We start from the raw sequence: 14,385 nt of genomic DNA on the forward strand, positions 1-14,385 counted from the left end.
TTTTTTCCAAAAAAGAAATAACAAATTGCTGTGAAAATGTGAAGAATTGAATTAAAAGTTGAAAATGTGAGAAAATGACTCCTCTGTCCCCACAATGAATCATGCCCTAGGTTGCGGCATCACTTAACCATCCCTCCTTCAAAACAATGTGTGTTTTAACAACAATTTGCCACCTCCAGTAGTGTATTTAGGGAAATTGCATCTATAAACTGAGTTAATTTCATCTCCAGTTCCTAGTAGGGAGCAATTTGCTCCACGTTATAGACAGCTGCCTGTGACGGTTACATTCCTATGAACTTAAGGGTTTTCCCCCTTGGTCTTTATCTTTCAGTTTCCACTGGTGAGGTTAAAGGGAGGAGCCAAGATTGGCGAAGGTCGCATTGAAGTGCTGATGAATGGGGAATGGGGAACTGTATGCGATGACCAGTGGAACCTCGTTTCTGCAAGTGTGGTCTGCCGAGAGCTAGGCTTCGGATCTGCCAAAGAGGCTATTATGGGTGCAAGGCTTGGGCAAGGTAAGCGTGCTTCCTGTTCAGGAACCTTTAGAGTGGGCTGTCAGGACAGCAAGATGAAGAACTCCGTGGCTGAGCGCCTGCTTTGCGTGAAGAAGATCCCAGGTTCAATCCCCAGCTCCTCTGGTTTAAAATAAAGGGACCAAGCATCAAGGGCTGCGCAGCAACTCGGCAGCCCTTGAAGAGCTGCTGCCATTGAGAGTATGGACTCAAGATAAAAACAAAAACAGCTAAAAACATTAAAAATCATCATTGGAAAAATTAAACACACACACATATGAGAGAGAGAGAGAGAGAGAGAGAGAGAGAGAGAGAGAGAGAAAGCCATACAAATACCGTATTTTTCGCTCTATAACACGCACCCGACCATAACACGCACATGGTTTTTAGAGGAGGAAAATCCGTAGGCATGCCACCCATAGGCATTCCCTCCATAACACGCACAGACATTTCCCCTTACTTTCTAGGAGGAAAAAAGTGAGTGTTATGGTGCAAAAAATACAGTAATTACAGTAAAATAGCACAGTATCAGCCTTTCATTAAAAGCAGTTGGTTCCCAAAAGCCTCTTGGAGCAAGAAAGTCTTCACCTGCTAGTGGAAGGACAACAAGGAGGGAGCCTGTCGAACTTCTCTGGGGAGAAAGGTCCATAGTCTGGAGAAACCACTGAGAAGGCCCTCTCCTGCCCTCCCCTACCAAGTGTGCCTGTGAGGGTGGTGGGACCGAGAGAAGGGTCTCCCCCAAAGATTTCAGGCAGGTTCATATGAGGGAATATGGTCTTTCAGGTAGCTTGGACTTAAGCCATGTGGTATAGGTATGTAGAGTAGATAATGTCAGGTTAGAGGGCAAGTCGTCTAACCTGGAACAAGGCATCTTCCTATGTCCCTATGCAGTAGCAAGACCATGGTCCATACTCACAGATATTCTGAATACCCACAGAGGGGTGCAATGTGTATCTGTACACTTGCTTACTTGATGGGTGCACTTGATCCCACCCCAGGCTTGGGTTCAATGTCTTTATCATGCTAGAAAAGAGGTGGGCATCTTTTCTGGCCCAGATCTGCATTCCTTTATGGGCCACGTCCAGGGGGACATATACCAGCAGAGGATGAGCCCAGAGGCAAAAGAGGGCAGCAGCAGCAGAGGCAGCAAAACGGGTGGGGCGATGAATGTGGCTCCTACCTTTAGCCAGCAGGAAACAAAAAACAAATTTTTGACACACAAACTCCATCCAGGCAAACAAGAGGCCCCAGGGATATGTTCTTGGGGTGCTTTGGCCTGGCTGGAGCAGGTCCTTAAACTGAAGAGAGCAGGGCTGGTGCAGGTGGGGCTTGGGCAGAGTCCTGAGAGCCAGATAGAGAGGCCTGGAGGGTGACATTTGGCCTCTGGACTGGCGGGGGAGGGGTGGGGATTCCCCATCCCTGTACGGGAATGCATTTTGCAATATTTGGAGCTGGTTTGCATCTTCATTGCTTAAAAGTATATCCTCCTTTCCCTCTATAATGGGATTATTATGTTAAAAGCAATCAAACATGATATGAACAAATAATTAGAAAACTTCCAGCAGCCAAAATATCTAGGAGACTTCCAAAGCCTGATTAAAAAGAGTAGCAACTACTTTCCTGAACGCATACAAATCTTTAGGTTTTAAGAAGCGGGAAACAGGCCCAGGGTCCTTATGCGGCCTCGCTGCCCAGACCCCCCCCCCCCGCTCCCCATGGGTGTTTTTGCCTCCTTGGGTTGTATCCTTGAACTCTGATAATGCCTGCATGGAGAAGTGTGTTTGTGTTGAACAGGGATGGGGAGCTCTATGACTTTCCAGGTGTTGGTGGACTACAGCGCCCATCTTCCCTGGCCATTGGCCATGTGGCCCTGGGCTGATGGGAGTTGGAGTCCAACAGCATCTGGAGGACCACAGGGATAGAAAGTAGCCAGCTGTGCACAGGGTAAAGGTTTCCAGGGCTGCTCTACCCACTTTTGCCTGTGGCCCCATCCATCGCAGGCATGTGGCCCCCAGCAGGGAGCGTGGTCCTCAAGCTGGGAAAGAAGGTTCCTTCAGCTTTGTGAGGCAATCGTTTCCATGGACTCTTCCTCAGCCCCCAGGCCTGTATTACTATCCACTACCTAACCAAAAACCACACCATAAAACATAAAGGAAGGGTGAGATGCCTCCAGAGCTATGTGGTTTGGGGTGAAGGAAAAGGAAAAGGAATAAAAATGTATGAGACACACTGCAGCTCTCTGGAATCTTAAAAATGCAAGCTTGCCAGCCAAGCAGCACACAAGAGTTCTCTGATGTGAATTTAATTGCAGTTATGGCTGCAGAAGTGCCAGCCATCACACGAAAAGGTTTGGCTGCCACGTGAAGGGCTCAAACGTGCTGCCTGCTGCCACATTACACAGTCAGACCCTGGAAACTCTCTCTCTCTCTCTCTCTCTCTTTTTTTTACCGTCTTGGGTGGCTGAGCTGAAAAAGACCTCTCTCTACCTGAGGCCTTGGCAAGTTGCTGCTGCCAGCCAGAGCAAGCAATATTTGGTTTGATGGATCAATGCTGTAACCAATAAGGTGGCTTCATATGTTGGGGGCAAAATGCAAGCGTAAATGAATTTGGGGCCTTTCTTAAGTCCTTAAAACCCATCCAGGCTGGATATGCTTAGATTGGAGAAGAGAAGATTAAGGGAAGACATGATTGTGGTCTTCTAATATATGAAGGGCTGTCATAACAGAATATGGATCAGACTTGTTGTCTGTGTCTCAAGGCGGCAGGACTAGGAACTGATGGGTAAAAATTGCAAAGAGGCATATTTCGGCTGGACAGTGGGTGATGCTTTCTAATAGTGAGGGGTGTTTGACAGTGCAGCAGGCTGCCTCAGGTATTTATGGGTTCTCCTTCATTAGAGGTTTTAAAACAGATGCCAGACAGCCCTCTGTCAAGGATGCTATAACTTCATCCTGCGTGGCAGATCCATCTCTAGGATTCTTTGATCTGGTAAACTGGGGATTTTCACATCAGTTAGTTGGCTCCAAACCCTCACATTATGGATTGTATACAACTAACCTCTTCTCAGAGTAGACCCATTGAAATTAATAGACCTAGGTTAATCATGTCTATTAATTCAGTGGGTCTACAGAGTATGCCATTAGTGAAAGGCTAACTACAGAAATACACCTGCACATGCAAACACTCGTATAGTGGAGAAAGTGCTGGACTTGAGAAAACAAGGACTCCAAGCCCGGCACAGCAATGAAACACACTAGGAGATCCTGAGCAGGTTACTGTGAGGATAAATGGGGAACAACCCCAGACATGCTGCTTTGAGCTTTTGTGATGAAGAATAGAATGCACATGTGATCTACTGCACCTACTGTATGTGAGTGTAGGTTAGTTGCACCCTCCCAGCCGATGATACATTTCTTTGACTCCTGGAAAAGCTGCTTCTCCTTCTCCACAGTCTCCCAAACAAGGCCTCTCTTCTGAAGGTGGCATCTTCTGATTCATGGGTTCTTGGGACAGGTGTTGGCTCAGGCACTTTGTCCTTGGTTGGAAATGTTTTCCTTGGTCCTTAAAAAGTCAAGAAAATCACACACTTTTTTTTAAGCCAGAGGTGCCAGGGATTGAACCGAGAACCTTCTTCATGCAAAGCAGGTGTTCTGCCACTGGGCTCTGATTCCCTCCCTGAATGGGAAGGGTAGGCAGGCCTGGATATCTGAATCAAAACTGAATTGTGACAGTCCTTTCCAGTTGCTTAGTCTGAATGGTAGCACCATTTTCTTCCAAAGCTGCCAGCATTAAATCCTGGGGAAAGAGTTGGCTAGCTGGAACCCTGAACCAAAGCCCCCACACTGCCACTATTTGTTGCAGGTCTGACTGGTAATTAAGGAATGGCTAGACAATGACCAGGATGTGGGGGCCATTGCAATATGATAGTTGGGGCGTCAACTCTTGAGAGCCTTTTGCTCCCCCCCCCAAATATATTTTGGGAGGGGGCCAAGCCCAAAAAACATGGGGTGGAGGAAGCCGAGTGCAGAGCCAAGCATGGCGCAGCTTCAGTGGCCGGCGGCTTCTCCTCTTGCTGCTGCTGTGGAGAGGAAGAAGGCGGGAAGCAGCCCCCAGCCAAGCATGGAGCTGAGCACAGTGTGGCAGCAGCAGGAGAAGGAGGAGCTTCCAGCCATTGAAGCCACGCTGCCACCGCGTTTGGCTCCACCCCCTGGCTCTTCCCGGCTGCCCCCCCAAAAAAAACTGCCTTGCAAGTTGGCACCTCTGATAAGAGTCCATGCAAACAGACAGGATGTTTTTAGTAGTAGATGAATAATACTTTGATGGGCTATCACCAAGAAAATGAGGAGTGGGTACAGAAGACAGGATGAGGTACAAATTGCACAAGCTATTCAGGGCATGCTTGATACCCAGAAGCAGGCCCAGAAGCCGATTCACCCAAAGGCCTGTGTTGCCTTAGCGCCCCCCGCCCCCAGGTTGGTGCTTTATCCCAGGTATATCCTGCAGCATGTTTTTGACACAGTAATAGCACATCAGTGGTGGATTTATTCTACTTTGTTGGTTGTTCTGTGATATTCTGTGATATTGTGCCCAACACTACCACATTACTGTTCTTCAGAGGGGCTGTAATACAACAAAAGCAGGACATACCACCCACTAAATATCTGTGGTATGAAGAGCTATGACATCTAGGCAGCTGCCTACAAGATAGGCACTCACTGGAAATGAAACGCTAAGGCTGCACCAAAACCTTTGCAGGGTTTTGCAAATAATATTGAAAGCAGAACCACGTGTGACTGCCCCAATAGCATTGTGAGCACAAATCATCATGAATGCGTTAGAGGCTAAGGCCTCTATTGTATTGTAGGGGCCTACTTCAATGCCACAAGGCTTCTCAGTAAACACACATAGGTCCAGGCTGCAACAGATTTATTGGAGAAAGGGCTTCAGGCTTAACAAGCAATCAACTTTGGCTAACTAGGTCCCAGTTTTATCCATGTTAAAGTGGGAAGTGTGAGTCATTCTACACCCAAAAAACCAAATACATTTTTTTATGATAAAATACTTATTCAAGCCTTATTCAAGCTCAAAACATCCTGTGGAATCCTTTTGTATCCTCAGAAGGCCAAACAATCTTGGACTCCTCAAGTAGCCCACCTGTATTTGAAGTTACTTGTTTTTCTGTTCTTTTATATTGCCCTGGAAAAAGTATCCTAGTTCCCACTGAAATGTCAGAGCTTGATCAAGTGCAGCTTCCTGGCGGGGAGGAAATTGCCAAAAGTGCTGGGTAATATATATTTTGCTTCCAGTTCCCCAGCTGAAGTTTATAAATGATGGAGAAGTGGAAAGTTGGCCTTTCTTTTCCTTCTGGCCTCTTTATTGTAGCAAAATAAACTACTGGAAATAATTTCTCAAGCAGTTTTTAAAAAGTGGCAAGAAGCATTAGCAGAAATCCTTACTCTGTAGTCTTCTTGGGTTAGTATCTGAAGTTTCTAGATCTTGGGATTTGATAAGTCTAGAGTTCTGAAGTCTGATATCTGAAATCCAAAGTTTCTTCATCTTACTTGCTGTAGAAAATTGAGAATGTCTGTTTCTTCTTCAAGGTATGGGCCCCATTCATGTCACTGAAGCAAATTGCAAAGGATTTGAAAAGTCTTTCACAGACTGCAAATTCAGCACCCAATTAGGAAGTTGCACTCATGAAGAAGATGCTTCTGTTAGATGCAATGTTCCAGCTATGGGATTCCAAAACCAGGTAAGGAACAGAGCTGTCTTGTCTATAATGGGAGAACCATTTTTCTGCTTTTTTTGGTATTTGTGATATTTTCCACAAGCAACAGTTCCCCTACACAAGCAAGTGTGAAAATAAACTCTGAGCTAACTCACAGGAGCTAATTCACAGGAATATTTCAGAAAGCCAGCAACCTTTTCCACAGCTACTGCAAAAGTTGGAAAGTTCAAACCATGCTGACCATTTTGAAATGTCACACTAAACCATAGTTGAACATGCCAAGAATGAACCTAGATGAGTTCGAGGGAAGGGCTTGCACGCTGCCCTGCCTGCCCCTCCTCTAGCATGGCTTTGGCTTCCAATTTCCCTTAACCACAGTTTAGCTTGCCGTAGGTATCCTAAGCTGTAGCTAATGTTTACTGTGGTTTTTTAAAAATAAAACAAACTAGCTTCATAACCCATGATTCACAGGTTGTCAGTTTATGAAACAACTAGCTGCATTTAAGCACCAAAGGAAGAGAAAAGAGGTGGGAATAAGCAAACCTAAGGCTATCCGAAGTAGGTCTTTGTTATGCTAAACTAGGGTTTAGTATGACATCAAAACTTTCCCACTATGGATGAAATCCAAAATCCATAGTTCCACAACAGCTTTATTAGGATCAACCAAAATGTCAGAAAGTTTTGAGCAAGCTTTTTGAATTCTCCTGCACTTTTCATCACACAAGATGTTGAGCAAAGTGGTAGTAGGAGGGAAGGAAAAACATGGCATGGTCTTTTTATCCTCAAGGCTGCAGTACTTAAGCTGGAGTATAGAAGGAGTCATGTAACATTAACCTGAATGCAGAGCTCTCCATCCCTTGCCTGGTCATATCAAGATCCAGAGCTCAATAGTAGACAACAGTTGTGCATGCTGAAGATCTCAGGGTTGAAGTCTTTGTATCTCTAGTCAAAAGGAGGTCTCCAGGATGGTGCAGGAGAACTTCCAAGCAGATTGTGCCCATGGCTTTCTGATCAATGTTACTTCCTTCATCAGGTATGCCCAGTTCTATTTTTCTAGAAAAGGAAGTGCTGGAACTCACTATGGGAACCTTCCTCATTGTTTTAGAACAGCAATGGTGCCCACCTGAGAGGTGCCAGAACTGAGTTCCAGTGAGTTCCGGCTGAAAAAACCCCACATGTCATGCATTGATCATTAAGTCCAAGAAAATAGGCTTCTTTCAATTTTAGAAGCACAAAATAGTATAGCCACAATCAAAATGTCCAGAAGAGTGCTGGAGGTTTTTACTCTGAGCTATTCTGGACCTAATGGTCAGGGGTCCCTTTACCTTTATTCCCCTTCAATCTAGAATAATATTTTTGGGATACAACTTGCTTGTTCACTAGTATTGCTAAGGAAACACAAGGGATGTGCTTTGGGCCAAAAGAACACTTGGGAATGTCTTTGTGGATTTGTTGTTCACCTGTATTGGAGGGATCATAGCAGCAGAGTCGTATGGGTCAAGGAGCTAAGGGCAACTCCAGTCTAGGCTGAAGCAAAGGACAAAATCTATTACAGTCCTATGGCTCATGGTGCTAACATATTTGCAAATGGGCAGCCATTTGTATTTGTATGAGACTCGTTGTCACCCTCATAACATGTGTTTGTGTATTGCTAATGCTGTTCTGCAGAACAGATCAGACCTGGGGTTGGTTCAGAGCAGGAGTTGCCAACCCGTTGCCCAAGGTGGCTAAGATAGCTTCCAATGGCGTCCCTGGGCAGATGCCCAAGACTGTGGGTTTTCTGTTCTTTTTAAAAAGTTGGTCCGTAACCCTCCTAGCGGTCTAGAAATAAAGCTACGGGGCAACATGTGCAGGTCCCTTCCAAGCCAATTTTGTGAAATGAAGAGTGGTGTGGCCACTCACATTCTGCTTGCAGGCTCCCCACTGACATCTGGCTTCCAACTAGGAGAACAGGATGCTTGACTAGATGGCACTTGAGTCTGATGCAGCTGGGCACTTGATGTGCTGCATTGCAGTACTATATTGGCAAAATGGCAGCCACTTGAAGAAGCCATCATGTGAGATTCAACCTCACTGCAGATGTTCAAATAATGCATTTGTCAATGCACAGTAAAAGCTGGATCCAGTGCTTGGCAGCATGGGCCCACAGATGGCTAGAGACCAATAATGTGCATAGGCTCTTCAGGTAGCTACTGTGTCCCCACCCCACCCCAAGGTGATGCTTTAGACTACTTCTTAAAAGTGTTACTAAATATGTATTTAGTTTTAATGAGAATGAGAAGAGGTTTTGCTCAGCCCTTCACATTGAGGTCACCTTCAAATGTTGGCTCAAGATCTTGGCTGGCAGGCAGGCCACTGAACTTGTGGGATTTGTATCCTGATCATTTGGCCAGGCTCTACTTGTTCCATTCACTTTAACATCTGTGTTCTTTTAGGCCCAGAGAGCAGAACATAGAGCAGCATGCTAGTCATTCTTCAAGATCTGTGCTTCATAAACACTCCTGTGCTTCTCACTGCTGGTAGCATTAAAACTTTCTGAAATATGCAACTTTAAATGACACTAAGGAAGCTTCCTTATACCAGACAATTGGAGCTGATCTGAAGCCCTTCTCTAACTTAAACATTTGGGCCCATCTCTGTAATACTCGGCACTAGAGATTCCTTTAGGAATAGATCACATCAACATCCGCTTCAGACCCTCAGCCAAAGAGGCACTGCAACTTCTGTAATGTATTGTACAAGGCTTTTCTTAAACCCAGGTCCCATGTCCTGGGGGAAGGGGGCAGACACTGAGACCTGATCCTGAGGGGTGGCCAATCCACAAGTCTGCTAAAATCAAAAGTAACAGCAAAGTTCCCAGGCTAATGGTACACAGCTAATGGTAATTTAACCACCAATCAATATGCAATTGCAATTGCAATTGCATTTGCATTAAGGGGGTGAGGGACAGATGGGCAAGGAAGGCATTTAAAAGCTAATGAAATATAGCTTAATGAAATAATAAAATATAATGAGTGATGTGGAGAAGTGGAAAGTTCAGGAAGCAAAAAGTCAAGCAACTCCCAATCATCTCAGCCCATAAACCCACTGATGAAGCATTAGAGCCAATTGTAAAAGGTTCCATTCATAGTTGTAGATCCCAGAGGAGGCCTGAAGGTTGCTAAATCCAGCTAATCTCAAAGTGAATGGAGTGCCGCTCTGGACACTTAAAGCTCTGATCACTATTGAACTTGAGAATGTTGTCACACATCCCAGCATAGTGACCTTGCCCATAGTTCTGCATAAACTATATCAACATTGGGCTTATCCACACCTCCGTTTGCCCTGCTGCTTAACCACTGAATTGGAACAAACGGCAACTGGGCTTTCTCACAGGTTGCATTTTGTTCCAATTTAGTTCTAAAGAGCTGGCTTTCCAGGGGAAAGAAGTAGCGCAAAGCCAAAACTGCTCAGCCCTGTGCCTAGAAAGCACCAAACACGTGAAAAACCACTCAGCCTTGTGCTTTCTGGGAACAGGAAAAACAGACGTGTGGATGAGCCCGTTGTGCAATTCAGCCATTAAAAACCAGGGGTCTTTGGATGATTATCTGGATGCTTGCAAGTCAAGTAGAGACAGAACTGTGTTAGCTGTTAGAAATCACACAGGCCAGCCAGGGAGATGCTACTGACTTTTAATAAGTTAATTTGCCTGGGACTGTTCTTGTTGCATTTCTCCTTTCCCCGTTTTAGTGCTCTGTGTAGAATTGCCCTGTGCACACTTCCTTGGGAGCAAGCTGCATTGAACTCAATGGGATTTACTTAGGAACATAAGAAGAGCCCTGAAATCAGACCAAAGGACAGTCTAGCCCAGCCTCGTGTTCTCACAAGGGCCAGCCAGATGCTGCTGGGAAGCCTGCAGGCCCTGAGCAGAATGCTTTCCATGGCTAACAAAGTATTCAGAGGCCACCACCTCCGACACGGCAGGCGGTACAGAGCTGCTATGACTAAGGCTTGTCCACACTCTGGTTTGTCTTGTGCTTTCTTAGAACTGGCATCAGATCAGCAGCTCTGGACCGAAAGGTTTTCATATCTATCCCAGCACAGCAACACAAAAAACCACTTTCTACCTCTGTCTTGGCACAAACAATTTGATTTGAGTTTCTAAGTAACATGAAAAATTCAACAGGAAATGAATTTTGCTCCCTTTGCTGTTTGCACAGGACCAGGTTTTTTTTTGTTTTGTTTTTTGGTGACAGGAGCTATCACTTTTTATTTTTCTTCTTTTATAATTTACAGATACGTTTGAGCGGTGGCCGCACGCCCTACGAAGGCCGGGTGGAAGTCCTCCGGCAGCTCAACGGCACACTCAAGTGGGGCACAGTCTGCAGTGACAAATGGGGCACGATAGAAGCCATGGTGGTCTGCCGCCAGTTGGGCCTTGGCTATGCTGCCCACGCCTTCCAGGTATGTTGATAACTCTTGGCTGGTTTCCTAGTGGGCCAATTTTACCTAGGATCCAATCTGAACACCAACCTACTACATGGGAACCACTTATCATTTTTCATTATACTCGTTTGCCTTCTTTATCTGGCTGTCTCCATCTCTCTTTCCATGCCCCCATACTTCTGCATTATTCTCTCCTTCCTATCTTCCTTTCCTTTCTTTTAAAAAGTTAGAAAGAAAGACAAAATGGTGGCTGTGTCCCTATTGTAGGGATGGGAAACTGTGGCCTCCCAAATATTGTTGGGCTCCAGTTCCTATCAACCTCAGTCCATTTGGCCAATGGTTAGGGGTGATGGGAGCCCTAGTTCAACGACCTGGAGGGCCTCAGGTTCCCCTTCCTTTGCTAGGGGCACACTCACCTTTTGGTCCACAGTGCACTGAGGTTTTCATATGCATGACGGGAACCACCTGGAGCTTCACATGGCTGCAATGTGTACAAGCAGCACAGCTGTCAGTAGACCTTAACCTCAAAGACTCTCCTAATTCCAATAGCATGAGCTACAAGCAGCCTTAACTTCTGCTTTTAAGGAATGTTCCAGTCATACATCAGAGAATCGTAACCTCATTTGTATTAAAAGTTGGCCAAACTAGGGAGGCCTAAAATTATTGGACCATGTGAGATTTGAAATGGGTCATGGAAACTGAACATTCATCTATACCCAAATAATCCAGTTCTTCTTTAAGAGCAACTTGTACCCATGGGGAGAAAGTAGTAATGTTGGTTTTAGGTCACTGCAGGAGAGTTACAATGTCTTTGTGAAATAAGCTATATGGTCTTACAGTATTCTTTGAAAATTATTGAAGTATTAAAACAAGCAACTGTGGTAGAAAGTGGACAGTATAATAGCTTTGCAGCAACAAGTAAAATGTAATACAGAAATGAAAGAACCTCAGGAGAATGTTTAAGATGAAATCATGTCCAACCACATGCGAGAAGATGGCCACCCATATTTTGGTGAGTTTTTTTGGTTGGGATGAGGAAGGTACCAAATCCACAGGTGGCTGCGCAGAGCTAGTCCCATGCTTGTTAAGAGGACACACCTGCCTTAATATCCACATTGCCTGAAGTCTTTTCCCTCCAGGGCCTCTGGCTTCAGTTTCCCTGTCATCAGCTGTCATGGAGCTTATTGATTAACCACATTGGTATCCCACCAAGGAGCTCAGGGAGTTACATAAATGGGGATTGTTCTATTTTACGGAGAAGTGTCAGCAGCTCTTCCCAGACTCAGGCCCCTCTTTTTTGCAGCCACCCACTTATTTTCTCATATATTTTTGAATGCTGTGACAAGGCCCTAATTTCCTGGGTCATTTAAGACTTAAATTCACAGTTATTGCTCATTACTTGATGCTGTACTCGAGCATTTTCTGCTCAAGGAAACATTACTCTTCTTCATCCACGCTTTGGGTTTCCTCCCAAGGGGGCAATTTGTGCTTCTTTCTCCTCTGCAGAGAGTTGTGCAAGCTGCAACTGCACTGGCCCCCTGACCTCAGTGGAACCTTCCACTTTAGCTGACCCAGAAAGTTCACAACACCTGGTTCCTTTCTAGCTCAAAGCTACTGTACTTTGAGGGGAAATGCATCAAAATGCAGCATTTCCTAAGAAAGGACCGGTTAGATGTTAGATTAGCAATTAGAGTGCACTGGGGGCAGAATGAGCAGGGCTGCATCCACATCCTTTGACATTGTTCAGACATTATGCAGAACACTGCTGGGAGGTGAGGTCTTCTTAGATGAGGAATTCTGTTTTGCAACAGTACCCAAAAGTGGAGCTCCCTTTGGTGACCCCACCCCACCCCCAATGTGTTGCAAAAAAGCACCAACTGTTTCTGGGACATTTCCCCAGGAAATAAGCTGGTGCCAAAACACACCTTAATTGTCAAGGCTAGAGGAGGTGGCAGCAAGGGGAGCTAGCGCTACAGTCTACTGTGTGTTCCTCTTAAAACTGGCGCTGGAAGGCCTCGCTTTAGAGATTTGGTTTATTTTCTTGTGTGGCTGCCAACTCCTAGTTCAAGAGTTGAGGGCAACTACATCCATGGAACACCATGCTTTCTGATCTCTCAGCTGTGTTGACATAAGCAGGGCCAGTGCTGTTTGATGTGGGGCATTTCCTGTGGCCGGGGCTACTGATACTTGCAAGAGAAAAGGCCCTTGTGTTCCTCCAGGCTGCACCCTTGACTGGAATATACGGCGACCCTTGTGTGTGGAACAGGGCGCACCCTATGCATATCTGTGTGCAGCCGGTCAAGGGGCCATTGGCAATGCAATTAACTAGACCATGTGTTGCTGCAGAAGTGATGGTACGTCCAGTTCATTCACCCTTCAGAAGCATATCCCTTTATGATGTCCTCCCTGCCTTGGATCTTGCCCTTCTTGCATTTACACCGCATGTTGCTGAAGCTAAGGAGCAGGGCACACATTTTGCAAGTAAGACGTCGCAGTTTCAGTCTCCATCAACTACGAGAAGCAGGCAGCGCTGGGAGAGAATGCTGTTTGAAATTCCAGAGAGCTTCTGCCAGCCAGTGTAGACAATACTGAGCTTTATGGACTGATGGTCCGACTTGGTATAAGGCAGCTTCCTATGTAGTAAATACAGGAATGTGGGCTGCCAATCAGATATAGAGAAAGCCAATTTCAGTCTCCTGTAAAAAGACCTTTAATTCTCATGGCTGAAAGTGTGAGGACTTGCATAATGTCTTAACAGCAGTCGCGAGGGGTCCTTTACCAGAGACTTCACAACGTGTCTTTTGCTTGCCAGCGAGTTCAGTGCTGACTTAGCTGTCAGACTTCACAAACACACACACACACACACACGCCTCTCCTGCATGCTCAGCAGGGGTGCCATTTAGGGGGAGCCGAGGGGCCAAGGACCCCCAAGGAAATTTCAAGGAGGGGGCTGAGCCCCCTCAGTATTCCATGATGATGTGCATGCACCACGCAACACGCTTACATCACTCATGCACACACTTCCCTACATGCTCATGTCACACGTCAAGTCGTGGGGGGGGGGCTCATCGGCATGTCCCACGATGTGCTTGCGACACATCAGCATGCCATGTGGTGTGCGTGTTCCGGCCCCCTCAATCGCAAGGGCAAGCCAGTGTGCCTGATGCTCAATAAGATGGTCGCATACGTGATTTCTCAAGCATTAGAAACCATTAAGTTAAAAGTAAATCTGAGCCACTCAGAAACATTTCAGTTCAAAAATACCTTAAACCAAACAGGAGGGTTTTTTAAAAAAAAAATAAACAAAATAATGTTAAGAACTAAATGAGGTGTTTGTGTGGAACTAAATAAAAAGGAAGGTATGCTAGCAAAAATTTTTAAAATAATAATAATGTTTTAAAAACTGCTCCAGGAATTGGAGTGTTAGCGACCTCACAGGTGCTAGACAATAGGCTCCATTCACAATTGGCTTCTCATAGAATCTTAGAGTTGGAAGAGACCCCGAGGGTCATCTAGTCCAGCCCCCTGAAATGCAGGATTCTCAGCTAAAGCATCCATGACATCCCTTCTTCCAAAACCAAACTACACTGAAAACTTCACTCCCAGTCCAAAAAAAGTATGTTAGCATTGCATAACAGGTGCTTTCAAAACAGTCCCATTGCTATTGATGTGGTGTTCATCTTTTCAGGGTCTTATCGTAACTTTCAATAATTTCCAATA

General features: G+C 45.5%; 1 protein-coding gene across 1 annotated transcript in view; it reads left to right on the forward strand.

Annotated features, from left to right (window-relative positions):
- LOXL2 (lysyl oxidase like 2) overlaps positions 1–14,385 on the forward strand; it is a 102,132-nt gene that overhangs the window by 69,021 nt on the left and 18,726 nt on the right. Inside the window, exons 6-8 of the mRNA XM_082200410.1 lie at positions 332–515; positions 6,113–6,264; positions 10,516–10,683. Of these exons, the coding sequence (XP_082056536.1) occupies positions 332–515; positions 6,113–6,264; positions 10,516–10,683 (504 nt within the window). The remainder of the gene's footprint in view (positions 1–331; positions 516–6,112; positions 6,265–10,515; positions 10,684–14,385) is intronic.

This window comes from Podarcis vaucheri, assembly GCF_965113315.1.
Source record: "Podarcis vaucheri genome assembly, chromosome: 15".
NCBI lineage: Eukaryota > Metazoa > Chordata > Lepidosauria > Squamata > Lacertidae > Podarcis > Podarcis vaucheri.